Source organism: Sinocyclocheilus anshuiensis, unplaced genomic scaffold (genome assembly GCF_001515605.1).
Source record: "Sinocyclocheilus anshuiensis isolate Anshui unplaced genomic scaffold, SAMN03320099.WGS_v1.1 scaffold952, whole genome shotgun sequence".
NCBI classification, from domain to species: domain Eukaryota; kingdom Metazoa; phylum Chordata; class Actinopteri; order Cypriniformes; family Cyprinidae; genus Sinocyclocheilus; species Sinocyclocheilus anshuiensis.
The window spans coordinates 339951-358551 of NW_015552656.1; the positions used below are offsets into that span (position 1 = coordinate 339951).

At 35.5% G+C, this 18601-nt stretch overlaps 2 protein-coding genes across 3 annotated transcripts in view; both read right to left on the reverse strand.

Moving 5' to 3' along the window:
- Positions 1–9067, reverse strand: part of LOC107667260 (protein LAP2-like) — a 100088-nt gene extending 91021 nt beyond the window's left edge. For both annotated transcript variants that reach the window (XM_016458886.1, XM_016458885.1), the window contains exon 1: positions 8676–9067. The gene's annotated coding sequence lies outside the window, so the exon portion shown is untranslated. The remainder of the gene's footprint in view (positions 1–8675) is intronic.
- Positions 9068–10409: 1342 nt separating this feature from the next.
- Positions 10410–18601, reverse strand: part of LOC107667266 (neurolysin, mitochondrial-like) — a 15105-nt gene continuing 6913 nt past the window's right edge. The window contains exons 9-13 of the mRNA XM_016458893.1: positions 16320–16521; positions 15791–15977; positions 14201–14329; positions 11227–11363; positions 10410–10693 (exon numbers count right to left, since the gene is read on the reverse strand). Of these exons, the coding sequence (XP_016314379.1) occupies positions 10538–10693; positions 11227–11363; positions 14201–14329; positions 15791–15977; positions 16320–16521 (811 nt within the window). The 3' untranslated portion in view covers positions 10410–10537. The remainder of the gene's footprint in view (positions 10694–11226; positions 11364–14200; positions 14330–15790; positions 15978–16319; positions 16522–18601) is intronic.

Consider the following 18601-nt stretch of genomic DNA (forward strand, 5'->3'; position numbering starts at 1 on the left):
CAACAGATAAATAACAATTTATATGTTTTAGACACTTTATGTTTAGATAATTTCTATTTTGCGGGAGTCCCGCGAAACATTTTATTCTCCGCACACACACACGAGTCTCTTCCCGCCCGCACCCGCACTCGCCCATCAAAAGTTGTCCCGCGCCGCACTCTGTTACGTTGGGTCCCGGGAGTCCCGCGGTACTCCCGCGGGAGTGCAGGTCTCTACTTCCAACCTTGTAAGCATGTAATAATTATGTTTAAATAAGCCTATATAACTTATTATTATTATTATTCTCTTGCTGTTATTTATTTATTTTTTGTGGGTTTCATGCTGTCCGCTAAGGCATAGGACACACACAGGCTTTCCTCCTCACCAACGACAATGAACACCGTGTCTACACCGGACGCGAGCGGCAAAATGCAGTAGAAACCATTATAATCAGTGACGCTGTGTACACTGGATGCGGCGCGACATTAAACTGATGCCTTGTTAGTATTTTGATGTCATACACCGATCTGATCTTCAAGTCGAACGCACCTCTTTACTCTCGCGTGTCACGTGACCGTGTAATCGCAGCCTCTGCGATTGAAAAATGGCGTTATTTCATATCGCGATATTATCGCAAATGCAAGTAATCGTTCAGCCCTAATAAGAACTGCCATCATTTACTCGCAATCATGTCAACAAAAGATGATATTTTAGCAGAATGTCCTAGCTACTTTTTTAATACAATGAAAGTGATATATATATATATATATATATATATATATATAGTCGTGTTTCAAAAAATGAGCACCATAAAAGGAAAGTCTCATGGACTATATTTCAAGTCTCATGAAGTCATATGGTAACTTTGTTCTGTGCCTCACACAGATTTTTATATTGAAAGACAATAATACTTTTATTCAGCAAGGATGCATTCTTTGCAAAAGAAAAAAAAATGCAAAAAAATATTACAAAAGATTTTGTATAATCAAGGAATTTGTATTTTGTATTTTAAGCAGCAAAAACTGTCAAATCAGCATTGCTTGAAGGATCATGTGACACTGTAATGATGCTGAAGATTCAGCTTTGATCACAGGAATAAATTACATTTTAACATTTTATAACAGAAAATAGCTGTAATAATATTTTACAATATTACTGTATTTTTTTGTCTAATAAATGCAGCCTTGATGAGAACAAGAAACAATTAAAAATCTTACAGACCCCAAACATTTTAAGACTAGTCTTTGATTTTGAGGTAAAATGATGATTTAGGCCTAAATTTCCGTCTTTTCCTTTGTATGGACTAGTCTTATGGTGCTTTTTGTCATTTTTAAAGCTTAATAGCATCTGTCACCATTCACTTTCATTGAAAGGAAAATAAAAAAACGAAAGGAAAAGAAAAGAAAAGAAAAAAAACATCATATAGCCTAGGTTTGGAACAAAAAAAGCATGAATAAATGACAACAATTGTATTTTTTGCATTTAAAAAGACAACAGAGAATATGTGTGTTTTATAGAGTTTTTAACATTTCATTCAGAGTCATCAGCACTTGCACATCATTAGCCATTTCCACAGCTGACCTCATCAAACCCCCTCAGCGCCGACGACAAACGAACACGCGAGAGGTGCAAACATAAAACCACACTCACGCCAGTTGTGACTCCAAACAAACTTGATGAATACAAATTACACATCTGACCTAAAAATTATACATCTGGATATTTCTTTCTGCCCTCCCTCTGATTTAATAATATGTTTTGTGTGAAACTGTTTCTAAGCACCAGCCACAACAACATCTGCCTGAAATCTGTGCGTGTGCCACACACACTCACACAAGGCCATACTATAACTAATTCACACATCGCTTCAGGCAAATCTTTTCAATACAGAGTGCGAGTTATCCAAGGCCAGAAATGTATTTACACAAGTACGCAAACAAGTTTGGCCTAACAAATCGCAAGCACATGGCCTCGCTGTACAAAAACTGCTGACAACGTAAGAGAGTAGTTGGCCATGACTTCAAATGTGTTCCTCTGAGCAAAAATGCCAACCTTGAGCTCTACTCTAAAGGAAAGCAAAGACTCACTTAATGATTCGCTGTACATTTTACTGAAAGAAATTACACGGCCCACATCATTTTTTATGTAACACACTAAATGCAAACATGCAGCATGTTCTGAAAGCAAACACAGCATGCATTTGTCTCAGATGCTCAATGATCTTGATTTGATCATGGAGGCAGAGAAAACGTGTGTGTTCACGCAGTACAGCTGAACATGACAATGGCCTGAAGAAATGCAGCTATGAAAATAAGTTTGGCTCAACAGTGCGGCTTTGCATATCACATTTCATGATGGTTAGCAGGATTAGTTTTGTTAACTCAGCTTCTGACCATAAAAGAAAAGTGTCATTACAGGGGTATTTAAAAGCTGGCAAGATGGGGTTTTAATAAAACTTGACTGTTTATGCAGTAGAAAGGCAATGTGTTTTTTTTTTTTTTATCTGTGCTATATGGTTAAGGTAACATGCAGGCGAAATATGGCGAAAGAATACACACTGTTCATTTACATATACTATGACAATGAAACAATACAAAGCTGGTTGAAAAGTAGTGAACTTGTGACAGTGCAGTGCAGGGTTATTATAGTTAACTAAAACTAAAAGCATAAAAAAGTTTGCTTTTATATTAAATATTATACTCAATATTATAAATAATAATATAGTAGTTCACTGACAAGCTATGCAAAATCGTGTTCATAATTGCAGACAATATAATCGCGCAATAATGAAATCAAATATATCGTTCTGCGATTATGAAAGCTGTTTGCGTAGTTTCTCAGTAAACTATGGCTCTGTGTAGTAAATGCTGCTCCATCTGAAAATAAGTGAAAATACCACATTTAATAACATGTTTTTACTCCAAACTCAAATTTAATTTTGATCAATCATGCAGCCCTAATTAAAGTAAGTAAATGCAGCCCTAATTAAAATAAGTAAATGTGTCAAATAAATAAATAAAATAAATCTAAGTGTACAGAACGAGTACAAAACAAAAGTGAATAAATGTTAACAAATGTTGAAACTAAATAGCTGTAGTTTAGTTTAGACATATTTATAGTATTAATTACCGCAGGATAAACTGGGTCTTTATGCAAGAAATGTCTAGACCGGTTGCATTTTAAGATGGGGGTTCCTCGCACAAGGATAATCATATTTAAAAATGATTCCTATTTTAGGAACATTAAGATTATAGTACATTGTGACATTATTTTCATTAATTATCAAGTTATCGCAACGCTTATAAATGTGTGTACTAATATATATATATATATATATATATATATATATATTTATTTATTGTTTCAAACATCAACAACAACCTGTTATCTTTGGTAGCTAAACTTTACATAACCGATTTTCAATTTCATTCTCTGAAACCTGTATATCCAGTCCCACTGTAACACACAGAAGCGCTTCTCAGAGGTGACCATTGTAGGCAGAAACCACGTCCACAAAATCTATTTCTTGTTCTAAATGAAATGTTTATCCAACTCATTGTATACGAGAGGTGTGAGTCATTTACGAAGCAAAGCTGATGTGCAATTCACAGAGCAATCACACGATGCTTAGTGTGGGAACAAAGTCTATGGCGCAGCAGAAGTGTTGGTGCTGTGAGGGGCTCTGAATGTGCAGAAACAGTCAGAGAGGAGATTCCAGCTCTCACTCGCCTGATTTTAATGGAAACATTCCATAGCACTTACACGTATCTCTGTCTCACACACACACACCAGTGAAACATATCTAGAAGATCAGTCTAAATATTTTCTCAGTAGCAGCACACATTTTTGAAGAGGAAAAGACGGGTTACGTGGAAGACACAAATCTCTAATTGTGCAGTTTGGCGTGAGGAGAACGAGTCTGACTCGAGCGCTTTATTTTCCATTGTTAAAATCTTTGTCATTTGATCTGAATCTATTGAGCTCAACAGTCTGACTAAAGCGATACAAAAGATTTATTTTTGTTCTCAGTCCACAAATGATTCTTTTGGAAGATTCAATTGAACTGATTCACAGTGCTTATATATCACTTGACTGTAAGACAGAACCTTGTTTCTAAGTAAAACTGTGAGGTGAGTGAATAATAACAATAGAAAGGCACTGTGGCACTATGGTATCAGATGGTAAATCATTACACGGTACTCCCAAGTAATTCAAAGAACAGCATGGTATGACTGTGCTACATAGCCCAAAAAAGCATGGTAATACCACAGTACAGGTCAATAAACCACAGTGGGGTCATGGTACTTTTTTGTTTGTGAACACAATATTTGAGACCGTCTGCATAACAAAAAGATCTGATCAGAAGAGCTTTTTTTACCAAGTATGTTTACACACACAAGTCATTTGACAGGAGCTTCCAGTGCAGAAGTACAAACTTTTATTAGGATTTTCATAACGCTTTACAATATGGTCCCATTAGTTAACACTAACCAATGAATTACTTAACATTAACAATGACCAATACATTTCATGTTAGCTCAAGTAAATTAAATAACATGAACACTTTATCAGTATATGTCATGGTTAACATTAACTAATGTAGGTAACTTATGTTAACAAATGTAACCAAAGTGTCACCAGTGTTTTATTATTCAACTCTAAAAATAAGCTGCAGTGAGAACACTTTTTGCATGATGACTCAGATGAATGAGTGTATCATGCGTAGAGCAGCAGTATGTATAGCAGCCGATCTTTGAGGAGATCTGAAAATGATTTCTCGAGTTGTCTTTACAGTAATGCATCAGTGTGCTGGCAGCGGCCCGGCTGAATTCAACGGCTCTGAGGTTTGGTTTGGACCTCAGATGCATGAGCTACAAACACATCCACATCTTATAATGTTCTGAATACAGCGATCATCTCAGGATCAACTTTAGAGTGGCTTGTTTCAAAAGCACATTGTCGCTACTTAATCAAAAATAAGCACTTGTGTTCAGGCTCTGTTCATAAACTCACATAGACCTACTGCTGCTTACTGTGCAGTCGCCTTCATTCTTCCCCTATTTTTTTTTTCAGATATTTTTTCCATTTGATTTTTTTCTTTTAATGGTTCAATTACATTTTTAGTAATCAAAAAGCATGTCTAATTAACTGAAATATTGAATAATAATTAGGGTTGGGATAGGCCTGGGCGATAAAACGGTATTGATATTTATCGACGGTACACCTTCTTCGATAACGATAGAAAAAATGTTTGATATGGCGCACGATATAGGCACGTGCTATGAGTGACGCACAGCACACACAAACACGAACACATGCTGAACTGAGTGCTGTGCCTGCCTGTGATGAGGAGATTGTGAATAAAAAAATGAATATTTGTCGAAATTAAAGTAAACATTTGCATTTGAACGCAAAAAATAGTGCAATCAAATGTTAGGTGTGCATCAGGGAGCATCATCAGTGGAGCACGAGATGATGATGTAAGTGACGTTGTTGCATTTTAATGTTTTGTTAGTCTAGTTATTCATTCAAAATATTAGAGAAATATAGTAGCTCAATGCATAGAAGATCTTGATTAGGTTAAAACCGAAACCAAGCCATTCACACAAAATGCAAATTCAGCGCATTTTTTAGACGGACAAATATGACTGCTGCACTCGCGTCTCACACAAGAAATTTTTGTATCGATTTTTTTTTTTACAAAAATAAAATTTTTACGGCCCCTATGTTTTTTTTCTGGATTTATAACTTATTACAAATTTATTATCAAAAATTGTGGTAATCAAACGAAAGCATAATACACTAATTAATGTTTTTAAATGTAAATGCAATAATTCCTTTTTTTATGAAACTATTAACATGCTGTAGTGTGGTATAGTGTTGTCAAGTAACCTCACCATGTTGCATACTTAATCCAGTGAGTTGTGGTTATTATATCAGGAAAAAAAAGTTTATTATAATCTATTTTTGTGCACAAACTCCAGCCAGAGTTATATAAAAAAAAAGAGATGTTCTCAGAAGGAAGAAATCACTTCTGGTTCATTTGTCACACTGCAAAAGGAAGGTCATGTGGAGTGCATTGCATTGTGGGATACAGTATTTTGCACAGTCTGCTCAATATGGCTATTGTGACTGCCTGCATTAGAGAGATTCTTGCCAAACATATGAGATAATGAACACCCATGCACAAGAAAAAAATGAAACTTTTCTAAATGAAGTGATGTTCAGGGTTTATATTAAACTGAACACTAACCTTTACACATTGCTCAAGACTGTTAGATCTGGTTCTTGAATAAAGAGCCATCTGAGGTGCACATTTGCTATTCTTTATTTAGACGAGAGAGTTCTTATGTTTGCATTTCTAATACACCTGCCCTGGAATTACTGACTAAGCGTTCAGCAGATCACAACCCATAAGAAAAGAGCACAGGGTTTCAGCTCAGGTCTGTTAAATAACCCAATCCTTGTGATTTATTCAAAGAGACCTCGTTAATTGAAATGCTCAAAACAATCCGGCGTAACCTACAGACAAACCCTGAACTGAATCGTTCCTGATTAAAGTTGACTCTCGCCAGATGCGTTCCAATCTGTTTGCTACAGGGTGCAGAAGATGGGGATTAGCCATAGGGGAGATGAGCCGAGCAAGTGGCAATAATCTCCCTGATGCCATCTTATCCTATTAGCTCCATTTATCACCTGCTAAAACGATCCGCTGGACCAACAGCAATCAAACCAGAACCCTGCTGACATCCTGGGTAAAATCAATAGAAATGCCCAAAGGAACCAAAAACCACAAAGGAGCTCTCTTATATCTTAACTGTTTCCTCTTGACAGCAATGATATTAAATGGAGGGTACCTTTACTTTCTCCGGAGAGACCACAGCAGGGTTCCCACATTTTTCATCCAGTGAATTTCAATGACTTTTACAGTCATTCGCAATAATAACCGGTAAAATTATTTTTCTAAATAATATAACATTTAAGTGAGAAGAAAGCATTTATTTATTGTTTTTTTTTTATTTTATTTTAGAGAAAAAAATATACTATTCAAAAACAAAAACAAATAAAACGCAATTTTTTCAGGCCAGAAGTTTTTTTTTTATTCTAGGGTAAAAGAAAAATAATAAATTACTAGATTATTTATTATTTTATTCTATAATTTGATATATATATATATATATATATATTTTTTATAACTACTATTTAAAAACACAATTTTTCCAGGTCTGGAAATCACTTTTTTTTTTAATTCCCTCATATTTTCTATGTCTAATGTCTGGTTTTTCTCAGTGTCTCAAATTGTGCTTATTTGCCAAGATACGAGCATCTGCAATCAAATGTTAGATATTTCAATATGAACTCATTATTCAAAATTAACAATATTTCTCCCACAATCACTGTATAAAAGGTTTTAGCAGAGCTTTCAAAAGAAAGTGAATCCGGACGTGAAAAATACAATGAATAATACAGGAATAATGACAACTAAATAAACATACAAAGCCATTCGTCTCTAAAAAAATATACGATTTAAATTGTTCTACTTCAACATTTCATGCGTAATTCTATGCGTTAATTGCTGTTTCGTTGTAATTTTTCTATGAAACATTTTAGCAATTTCTGAATGAAAATTGTTTGTACATTTTCCCCCCAGCGTAGTCCAAGCCAAATTCACCTTGCCAATACTCACTGAAATCACTGGATTTTGCTCAGAAAATTTAGTAGATCAACAATAAACTTGGCCACACATTCACATGATCTAATCAACTGTTTATATTTCTACATAACTCTTAGAAAGCTATGAGAGAGCAACCTCTGAGTAACAGCAGTTCCCTCTGGGTCATTTCTGACTGCATTTCTCAGCATCCCATGACAGAGGACAGCAGTACACCCATTCATCCCTTCATCATGGGTTTGAATGGGGCCTACAATGAGCAGAAACCCACAGCAGAGCGTCAACAGACTGTCAGGCGTCTGGAGTCATTGCGGAACTCGTGTGTCCATCATTACCCTCTCAAAGCCTTTAATAGCACTGACACACTCATCAGATCACTTACCTGCTCAGTAATCGCCAGGTATCAACACAAACCCAGTTTTCACCTACAGAACCTGTTCCGAGCAGGAAGCGATTGTGAAACAAAGGCATGCAACGCTAATGTATCCGAGTGATGTTAAAAGATACAATGACAGTAATTTACTCATTAAACACAATATATGAGACACTGCAGCAGATATGCCTCGTTAACCACAATGTCCTTTCAAAAGCAAACAGAAAAGAAAACAGGATGTTTATGAGAGATGGTGGTTAATGTACTGCGCCTGAACGTTTAAACCTCATATTTCTCAATATTGTTCAGATAACACATTTTATGTTCATTAAAAAAAAATTAAAACGTGATGTATATTTTTTTTGTGATATACACCTGCTTAAACAGCACAGTAAACATACGTCTAACGTTACGTTAGTCAGTCATGTCTGATATTACACTCGCTTTAACTCGCTATATTGTAAAACCCGCGGGAGTATGAATATGTACAAATTAAAAACAAAGCCTGAATTATGTAACGCTACAGAAAAACGTTGAATTTGAAAGAAAGTGAGAATTAGAAACAAAAAAACCGTCCGCCACCGTTCTTAGCATGATCTGGCTAACACTGAGGCGAGACGCTGAAGGACAAATAAAATGTCTTGTACTCACCTTAATACCGAAACTTTCCGTTATTTTCCTTTCATTTACGAGGGATAAAAACCATCCAGCTAATCCATGTGGGTTAGTTCACGACTGGAGACACGGAAAAACATCACAAACCCCCCGAAATGCAGCGCTAGATGCTGGAGAGCCGAAGAAAGCTGCTGCTAGCTGAGCGAGCTAATGCATTCTTCACCTCGGCGCGCGACGGAAAGTTGCCCACAGCTGCTGGGAAGTTTTGTTGCTGATACAAAACAAAGATGTTTCGACGAGACAAGAGAATTACAAAAAAAGAGTCGGTATAATAAACAGAGCGACCAAAAAGGTCGCCGAGATCATTGATTTACATTGAGACGCGGAAGAGCAGTCACTGAAGTGATGGAGCAGTGAAGCAGCGCTTAAGCACTGGACAGTTGTGCTAATGATTCACCAGCGAATCGTTCTTCTGATCGGTTCTTTTGAACGATTCGATCGACCTGATTCTGTAAAACTTTGTAGTTATCGTGATCGGTGTAATCGGGGTTTAAGAATTTATTATTAAAATCTAGTGCTGCCAGGCGATTAATCGCGAGTAATCGCATCCAAAAGTTTTTGTTTACATAATATATGTGTGTGTGTACTGTGTATATTTATTAAGTATATATAAATACACACACATGCATGTATATATTTAAGAAAAATATGTTACATTTATATATTAAATATATTTATATATAATATAAATTATATGAATATAAATATATACATGTAAATACATGTAAATATTTTCAAAAATATATACTGTATGTGTGTGTATTTCTATATAGATAAAAATATACACAGTACACACACACATATATTATGTAAACAAAAACGTTTATTTTGGATGCGATTAATCGCGATTAATCATTGGACAGCACTATTAAAATCATAAACAGTACTACATGCTTCAAAAATACTATGTCCAAAATAGTAATACTATTTTCTTTCTTTTTTCTTTTTGGTGAACAAAACACTATTACAAACTGTAATATTTATTCACTACTCCTTTAGGTAAAACTGCGTGAGAAATTCAACGCATTAGTGAATCGCATTTGAATCTCGGTTTGTTGAAATGAATTGTTCGAACGAACCGACTCGCTCAAATGAATCTTACGAGGAAAAAAGGTTAGAATGTGGATGAAAAAAGAGAGAGAGCTCGTATAAAAGTAGTATTTAGTCTCTAGCTCATATTTTATGAAATAGTGACAAAATATTTGTTTCTAACAAACTTCAATGTCTGGAAACAGTTTTATTTAATAGATAATCTATAAATAATGACTCGTATTAGACTACTATAATAAGTCAAAAGGTGATGTTTGTCTCCCTCTAGTGTTCATTTTAAATTTTGAACTTTTCAGGGCAAGTATCTTTTAGTACGTAATGCCCGTTGCATACTGCATAAAATGAGGAATTTTAAGTCTAGTACATAATAACATGCGTGTAGTACCATATTAATGAATTTACATACTTATTTACATAACGATATGGTGCTTGCGTTCCAAATCCGTAAAAACATTCATTATGGAGGTACAGATTTACATACTTGCACATTACATTGTCATTTCACTTATATATAACTAGTATTGTATTTTATTAGTGCATACTTGAAAAATGAGAAGGCCAAGATAATACTGTTGCATTAAAGCAAATATTTACGTTTATTAAAATTGGTATTTGATTATTAATCAACACAACACTGACAAGAAATGAGGCAGCTTGACAAACAAAACAAATACATAACATTTCGTTCTACATAACACTGCAAGTAAAATTAGAACGAAAACTAATGACAGATGTGTCATTGTTATTGTAAATTCAGAAGTCCATTTCCTGTAGTTCACAGTCCAAAGTCAATGCAAGGTTTGTTCTGGAAAGGTTTGTGTGAGTCCTTTACACTGAAAAAACGCATCCTGGCAGGGTTCCCGACCCAGGAACGTCTTCAACATATCCATGCCGTCCACTGAACCTCCTGCTTCCAGAACCACACGCCTGTATTCCCTGCCCACCTGTGCATCAAATACACACAAACACATTCACATAGACGACAACATGGCACATAATCATAAAAAAGTCAAATCTAAGTACTCTGTGTACCTGTGTAATCAACTTCCTCTAAACACAGTGCAGACTCATCCTTCAACAATACTATGACTAACTATGACACACACACTCGTAGGTATTAATAGTTTTACTCACAATGTGTAATATTTCTGTGGAATGCTTTATTATAAATAATATTTGTCTATTCTTAGCAGATAATCACTCAGATTCACATGACTGCCATCTGCTGATCATAGCAGTTCCACATAATGAACTAACATGTGCGTCACTCTTGATAAGAGTCTGCTACATGCCCTAAATGAATATGAATGTAGTAACACTGGTAAATCAGTCATATGCTAACTATCATCTGCTATTGTGACACAGTTCTTGATGAGGGTTCTCTATTAAAATGCACTTTGTCATTATGACACAAAAAATGTGAATCAAATGTTTATTCACGCTCAATAAGGAAAAAGTCAAATAGCAAGACTCAAACCTTTGGATTCAAGATTCCTTCCTTTTTGAAGCGACTGAAGAAGATGTCCATGGAGTAGACTTCACTCCAGAGGTAGCTGTAGTACTGACCGTCATATCCTCCGGCTAAATGACTGAAACTAGCCGTCATATTTGTGCCTGCAGAGAACATGTGGAAATACTGTAAATATAAAATTAACATTGAAGAGCTGATTACACATGTCCTTTGCTTTAAAAATTACTATTCAAATTATCATAAACACACTAGGAACAAACATTAGTAACATTTATTCGACGTCATGGCATTTAATGTTTTAAATAACATTAAATAAATACAAAAATAAAGCCTTTAGCTATGAAACCACACTTTTAACTGCATGTAGTAAAAGTTTGTGCAGTTTTATTTGTCACTTTATTTATGTAACAGTCAGAATTTAGTTTTTTATGATCATTTTCCATCCTCTCTATGACTTGTAGAATTAAATAGACGGATTTTGCTTCTATAAAGGGTTGTTCACACAGAATGCTTTTATGTGTTTAAAATGAAATGCTGAATCAAAAAAGTTCAAAAGTTCAAAATGTAAGTTCAAAAGATTTTTTGGGGGGGGCTTGATCATCATGTTTTTATAATGCTGTGTCATATTTATGAAGAAAAGCAGTGCAGTGGATTTCAAAAACACTTTCTGTGGCCGTTTACACACAACATGTTTTTAAAGATGCAAGACACAGAGACATTTGAATGATAAAAATGCACACAAGAAACATGCTTTTTTTTTAAAGTTGAACTTCTTTTAACTTTAGCACAAGTGTTTTTAGGACGGCGTGTCGTGTGAGACACTGCAAAAGATGTGAGCGCAATGGTCAAACACAATCTGCCAGACTTTTAGTGTTAAACGGATAGATTTGACTTCTGTACCTTTAAGGGGATGTTCACAAAGAATGCGCTTTTGTGTTTAGAAATGCGAGATGCATGGCAGTGGAACGAAAAAAAGTCAAGGTCTATAGATGCCTTGATTATCTTGTTTAAGAAGAAACCCTTTAGAAAAGCAGTGCAGTAGATGGCGAAAAATACACAAGATTCTGTGGCCGTTTACTTGGAACTTTAAAAAATATCTCTAGACTTTGCGTTTTTTTTTTTTGTTGTTTTTTTACATTTCACCACCCTATCTCGTAGGCGTGTAACGCTCCATCGATATGGATCGATCGATACATCGATGAAATGTAGATGTATCGATTCCACGCATAAAATATCGATACCTGTAGTATAAATAGGCACCTTATTTTGACACTGTCCAAATTTTCACGCAATGTCCGTCTATGCATTACCGCCAAACGCGTGCATTCTCGTTCAAACTCATGTGTCACGACTCAATATTAGGACTACCTCAAGGCACAAAGTGAGTGTAAAAGACTGTGTTGAGCGCTGTGTAAGGAGACACATTTTTTATTTTTTATTATTGTTACTAGAGTCTAAAGACTAAAGTCTCAAATCCAAAGAGAAATTCTTTATAAAAGTTAAGACTTGTCCACGCCCTCCTAAAACGGCTCATTTAAACTAGCCCCCACATGTCTACGTCACTGTGTGGGAAGATGTGCATAATGCCACCCAAATGTTCATGTAAAGAAAGAAGGTGTAACTTTATTGTTGCCGCCGCCGCCATGTTGTGAAGACGCTGTGTGTTTCGTTGCGAAAGCGAAAATACTTTGTTTGGTCTTCCAAAAGAGGACACGACTAGAAATCAGTGGTTAAGTTGTATTTACAACACTGTTCCAGAACACTTCAACCCAAATATTTAGATGTGTGCAGCACATTTTATGGAGGACTGTTTCCTGATTCTGGTAGAGTAGACCACAATGCCGGCTGTTCTGACTCACAGACTGTAAGTACGTTTTTTATATTTAAAGGATTTGCCACTGATGATTCAAACGCAAGTTTTGAGCAGTGTAGAGTAGGGCTTGTTGTTTGTCATTTCTCCGATCACAAATGCAGACATGGTTTTATGTTTATGCGGCGCATTGCAACGCAACGCGTAAAAATATAGTATAAATCATTATAATCCGTAATTATGTCCCCACTGGATGCAAATACACAAAATAATGTTCTTTGGAGGTGGAGGTGGTAAGCTGAAGCTGGGACCAGTCACATCCTTATTTGAGCAAAGCCCTATAGTAGATCTAATATTAAAGGGATACTCCACCCCAAAAGGAAAATGTAGTCATTAATCACTTACCCCCATGTCGTTCCAAACCCCTAAAAGCTTCGTTCGTCTTCGGAACACAATTTAAGATATTTTGGATGAAAACCGGGAGGCTTGTGACTGTCACATTGACTGGCAAGTAAATTACACTGTCAAGGTTCAGAAAAGTATGAAAGACATCGTCAGAATAGTCCATCTGCCATCAGTGGTTCAACCGTAACGTATGAAGCGACGAGAATACTTTTTGTACGCGAAGAAAACAAAAATAACGACTTTATTCAACAATTCGTCTCCTCTGTGTCTCTCCGCATCACTGTAGCGCCATTTTGGAGAATAACCGCTGAACGCAAGCAGCGTACGCTATTCTGTGTCAGCCGCGCTGCACGGATACGCTGTTTTCGTTCAAATCAAAGCGTAAATACACGTAGAAAACGTATCCTTGTGAATAAGTGATTAATGACAAAATTTTCATTTTGGGGTGGAGTATCCCTTTAAGCAGCATCTGACGATCGTATATTAACAGTGTAGCAACATTTTGACTTATTAAAGTCAGAAGATGTATAAGCATAGACAGGTCAAGAAACAAACGAAGAAAGCGGAGAAACAGATGGCATGCCATTGACATCAGCGCCATATTGATCCTTACCCACCCACATCCTTAACCCACTTCTTTGCATGTGAAATGAGTGAGTGACAATGTTCACAGCAAGCTGCTGAATGCTGGGTATTTGTTGAAGTGTTAATGTGCTCAGAGCTGAGGTGTCATAAGCGTACTGAGTCTGCGTATGCGTTTATGACCTGGTGTGGCTGGGATTCCCAGGATGTCTTCGCTGTGCTTGGCGAACTCGGCTGCAGTATCCGCTCTGTCTTTAGTGTGGAGCGTCTGGTCAGCTTTACTGAGAACAATCTGCCTGAGGTTCATCAGACCTGCAGACATGGACATACAAACATATGTTTGAATATGTGTGAATTATCACTTTACCACAAATACGTAGAGCATATTTTTAAAGTAATAGCAAAAACTGTCAGTATCTCAGAAGAATGTTGCAGTAATTAAGTGTTGTGAGTGTAACAGTTACTGTTACTAAAGGAATTGACTGGTTACAATAATGAAACAGAGACTTTTAAGTTTTGGCCAATATCAATAACTAATATTTTATAACAAGGCCAATAACCACTTTTCTTTTACAAATCTGTACATGCTTGTATGTTTTCATCCCCCACAGGGTTCCGTAGTAGTAGTTATTTATTTTTATTGCCATGTCAGTATCTACGGCTATCTTCATGGCAAAAACTGAGTTGGAATAATAGAAGAGTTACACAAACGCAAAATAAAAAGCAAGCAAACACAAAAATACAGCAGTTAAAATCATACAAGACTTTTAAAATTGACATATGATGAAAAATCTAAAGGTAAAACTTAAAAAAAGTCTCTGAGTGAGTGTACTTCATAATAAATACATTGAAATCAGGCATCAAAACATTATAAAATTATAGCAGAAAAGACTGTATTGCCAAAATCAACAGAAAGAGACAAGAAAATATTTTCTGTATTAAGAAAAGGAAGACTATTTTTAAGACCATTAGGATATTTTTGCATTGCGACATTGTAATGACTGAGCAAACTAACCCCCAAAATTACATAAATAAAATAAAGTAAAATTGCACTGAATCTAATAAGAATTATTACTGAAGAAAAAAAAATTTTAAGCTTTTTTTTTTAAAACAATACCAATTTGTTTACCAGTATATTGTAAAACCCAAATGAAACAGCACTGGCCAAACATTACTCTAAATAGGTTGATAAATCTAACCTTTAAACCTGAATTGTGACCCTGGAGCACAAAAGCAGTCTTAAGTCGCTGGGGTATATTTGTAGCAATAGCCAAAAAAAACATTGTATGGGTCAAAATGATCGATTTTTCTTTTATGCCAAAAATCATTAGGATATTAAGTAAAGATCATGTTCCATGAAGATATTTTGTACATTTCCTACCGTAAATATATCAAAACTTAATTTTTGATTAGTAATATGCATTGCTAAGAACTTCATTTGGACAACTTTAAAGGTGATTTTCTCAATATTTTGATTTTTTTGCACCCTGAGATTCCAGATTTTCAAATAGTTGTATCTCGGCCAAATATGGTCCTATCCTAACAAACCACACATCAATGGAAAGCTTATTTATTCAGCTTTCAGATGATGTATACATCTCAATTTCTTAAAATTGACCCTTATGACTGGTTTTGTGGCCCAGGGTCACAATTTAATTTCAAATGTAATGAAAGGCTTATACAGTATATGTTACTTATTCAAAGCTCAAACACCTATTTTATAACACATAGATTATATTATATAGATAATTATGTATGTGGGGTCAATCTGACCTGTGTTGGCCACTCTAGATGCAATGAGTTTATCCAGCAGACCGTCTGGGATCGGGCTGCCATCTTTGTAGTGGCGAGACATCCTCCTGAGCGGCTCCTTCTCCCAAACCCAGTTCTCCAGCATTTGAGACGACACCTCCACAAAATCAGTCTCCACCTGCGTCCCACTGAACTCTGCGTAGCGGGTCTGGAGCAATGCAGGGTGACACAGAAAATCACATCTGGTACCACCACTTACATTTCCGCTTACACTTTATTTTAAGGTGTCCTTGTTACAGTGTAATTATACATTTAAGTACTGAGTAATATTAATTAACTACATGTACTTACTATTTAGTTAGGGATTGGCTTAGGGATACTTGCACGTAATTATGCATAATTAATTGTTACTATAATAGTAAGTACATGTGTAACAAGGACACATTAAAATTAAGTTTTACCACATTTCTTAATGATTTGCTATTTTCATTCAGTGTGGTCTCAGAATTTTGGACCTTCTTTTTCTTTATGTGTGAGAATATTGCCGTACCCGGGAGCAGAGCTCATGCATGACATGTCCAAACTCATGGAAGAAGGTCTCCACCTCATGGTGCTGCAAGAGGGAAGGCCAGCTGCTTGTGGGTTTTGTGAAGTTGGCCACCATGGCAGCTACAGGCATCCTACGATTCCCATCAGGCCCGAGACATCCTGGCTGGAGTCCAAAGCATGCAGCATGTCCATACTTACCCTCCCTGAAGAGTAAAACAGACCAATAAATCTGGATCAAGACTATTTCTGGTCATTACATCAAATGCCAATAAGCCAGTTCCTTAGAGAAGGACATGAAGTATTCATCGGATTTCATCTGCAGACTCTTAAGAGAAATGCATTGGGGTAATTTAAGTTAACAAACCCTGTTTAGTTTCGATCAGCATGAATTTCCAGGCTAGTGGAAAATTTTGTGTTATTTAAGATTATGTACTATTATAGTACTTAATAGAGGTTTTTTATTTGTATTTTCAGTTTTAGTTTTATTTTAGTTTAAATTTGATTAATTGTTATGTGCTTACTTTTTATTTCTATTTTTTATATTTCTGTTTTATATTTCTATTTAGCTTTAACTATTTTATTCACCGCAACTTGAATTAATTTCAATTAAGTACGTTACCAAAGCAACATCTTCACATCACTTTTTTTTTTTTTTATCTAATATTTATGGTGACCGAGAAGTGCAAAACAAATCACAATTCTGAAAACAAAATAACAAATTACAAACGCAAATGCAAGTCTAAAAAACAAAATAACAATTCAGAAAGCACAACAACAATTCAGAAAACATTATAACAAGTCAGAAAACACAATGACAAATTCGAAAACAAAATAACAAGTCAGAAAACACAACGACAAATCCGAAAACAAATTAACAAGTCAGAAAACACAACAACAAATCAGACAAACCGGAAGAGGTAGGTATAGTTTGAGACAGCGCCATTGGTTTGGGATTACTCACCGCTGACTGGACGAGACATCTGTCAGTCAGCATATACAGGAAGAACCAGCCAAAGAACAGCAGAGTCGTGGTAGAAAGTTCGGAGATGGTATTAAAGTAGCTCAGTTTAAATGTATTGTATGAATTGCCCTTACTATGGAATAAAAAATACGGGGTGTCTATTTACACTTAGTGCAAATAGCCCGCCTTGTTGGCAGAAAAACTTTATTCATACAAACTTATTTTAGTCAACACACTCTATTACTACAAAGTAAGTGCAAAATACTGCATCCCAGCACACATGACACGATGATGCACTGTGTCTCTCTCTCAGTATCTGGTTGACATGACTGTGCATGAATTGTGGTATAACTTTTGTGTCCGTGGTTAAAACAAGATGTTAATTTTTTTCTCCGCCATCTCGATTGATGCTTATAATGAAATTGTGGTGTGCGTCATGGCTGGCGTGGCGTACTGGTGTGTTCACTGTGCAGACTCATTGGCATGATTGAGAGCAAACGTGAGAGGTCACGGGCGTACGGCAGGGTGTGGCCAAGTAAAAAATAAAAAATCTCCCAAAAATCGCTAGTTTTATTTAAATATAACTAAAATAGCTCCTTGTCGCAAAAAATAAAAAAAAGCCGCAGCTACAATGAGAAAGTAGCTAAATTTGCCGACAAAATCCCCAAATTGGCAACACTGATTGACAGATGTCTCATCCAGTCAGCGGTGAGTAATCCCAAACCAATGGCGCTGTCTCAAACTATACCTGTCGTTGTGTTTTCTGACTTGTTATTTTGTTTTCTGAATTGTTGTTGTGTTTTCTGAATTGTTATTTTGTTTTTTAGACTTGCATTTGCATTTGTAATTTGTTATTTTGTTTTCAGAATTGTGATTTGTTTAGCACTTCTCGGCCACCGTAAATATTATATTTTATTTCAGCTTTATTTCAGTTAACATGATTAAAATTAATAGTTTTAGTTAACAATAACAACACTGGCTGATTATGGGTCAATGACATATGTTTTTTTTTTTTTTATGATACACCTTTAACACATCTACGTTTTTAATGGTGCTGTCAAATGATTAATCACATCCAAAATAAAAGTTTTTGTTTACATAATATATGTGTGTGTACTTTGTATATTTATTATGTATATATAAATACACACACATGCATGTATATATTTTAAATGTTTATATAGTAAATATATTTATATTATATTAACATAAATGTATGCATGTAAATATATGTAAATATTTTCTAAATACATACTGTATGTGTGTGTCTTTATATATACATAAATATACACAGTACACACATATAATATGTAAACAAATAC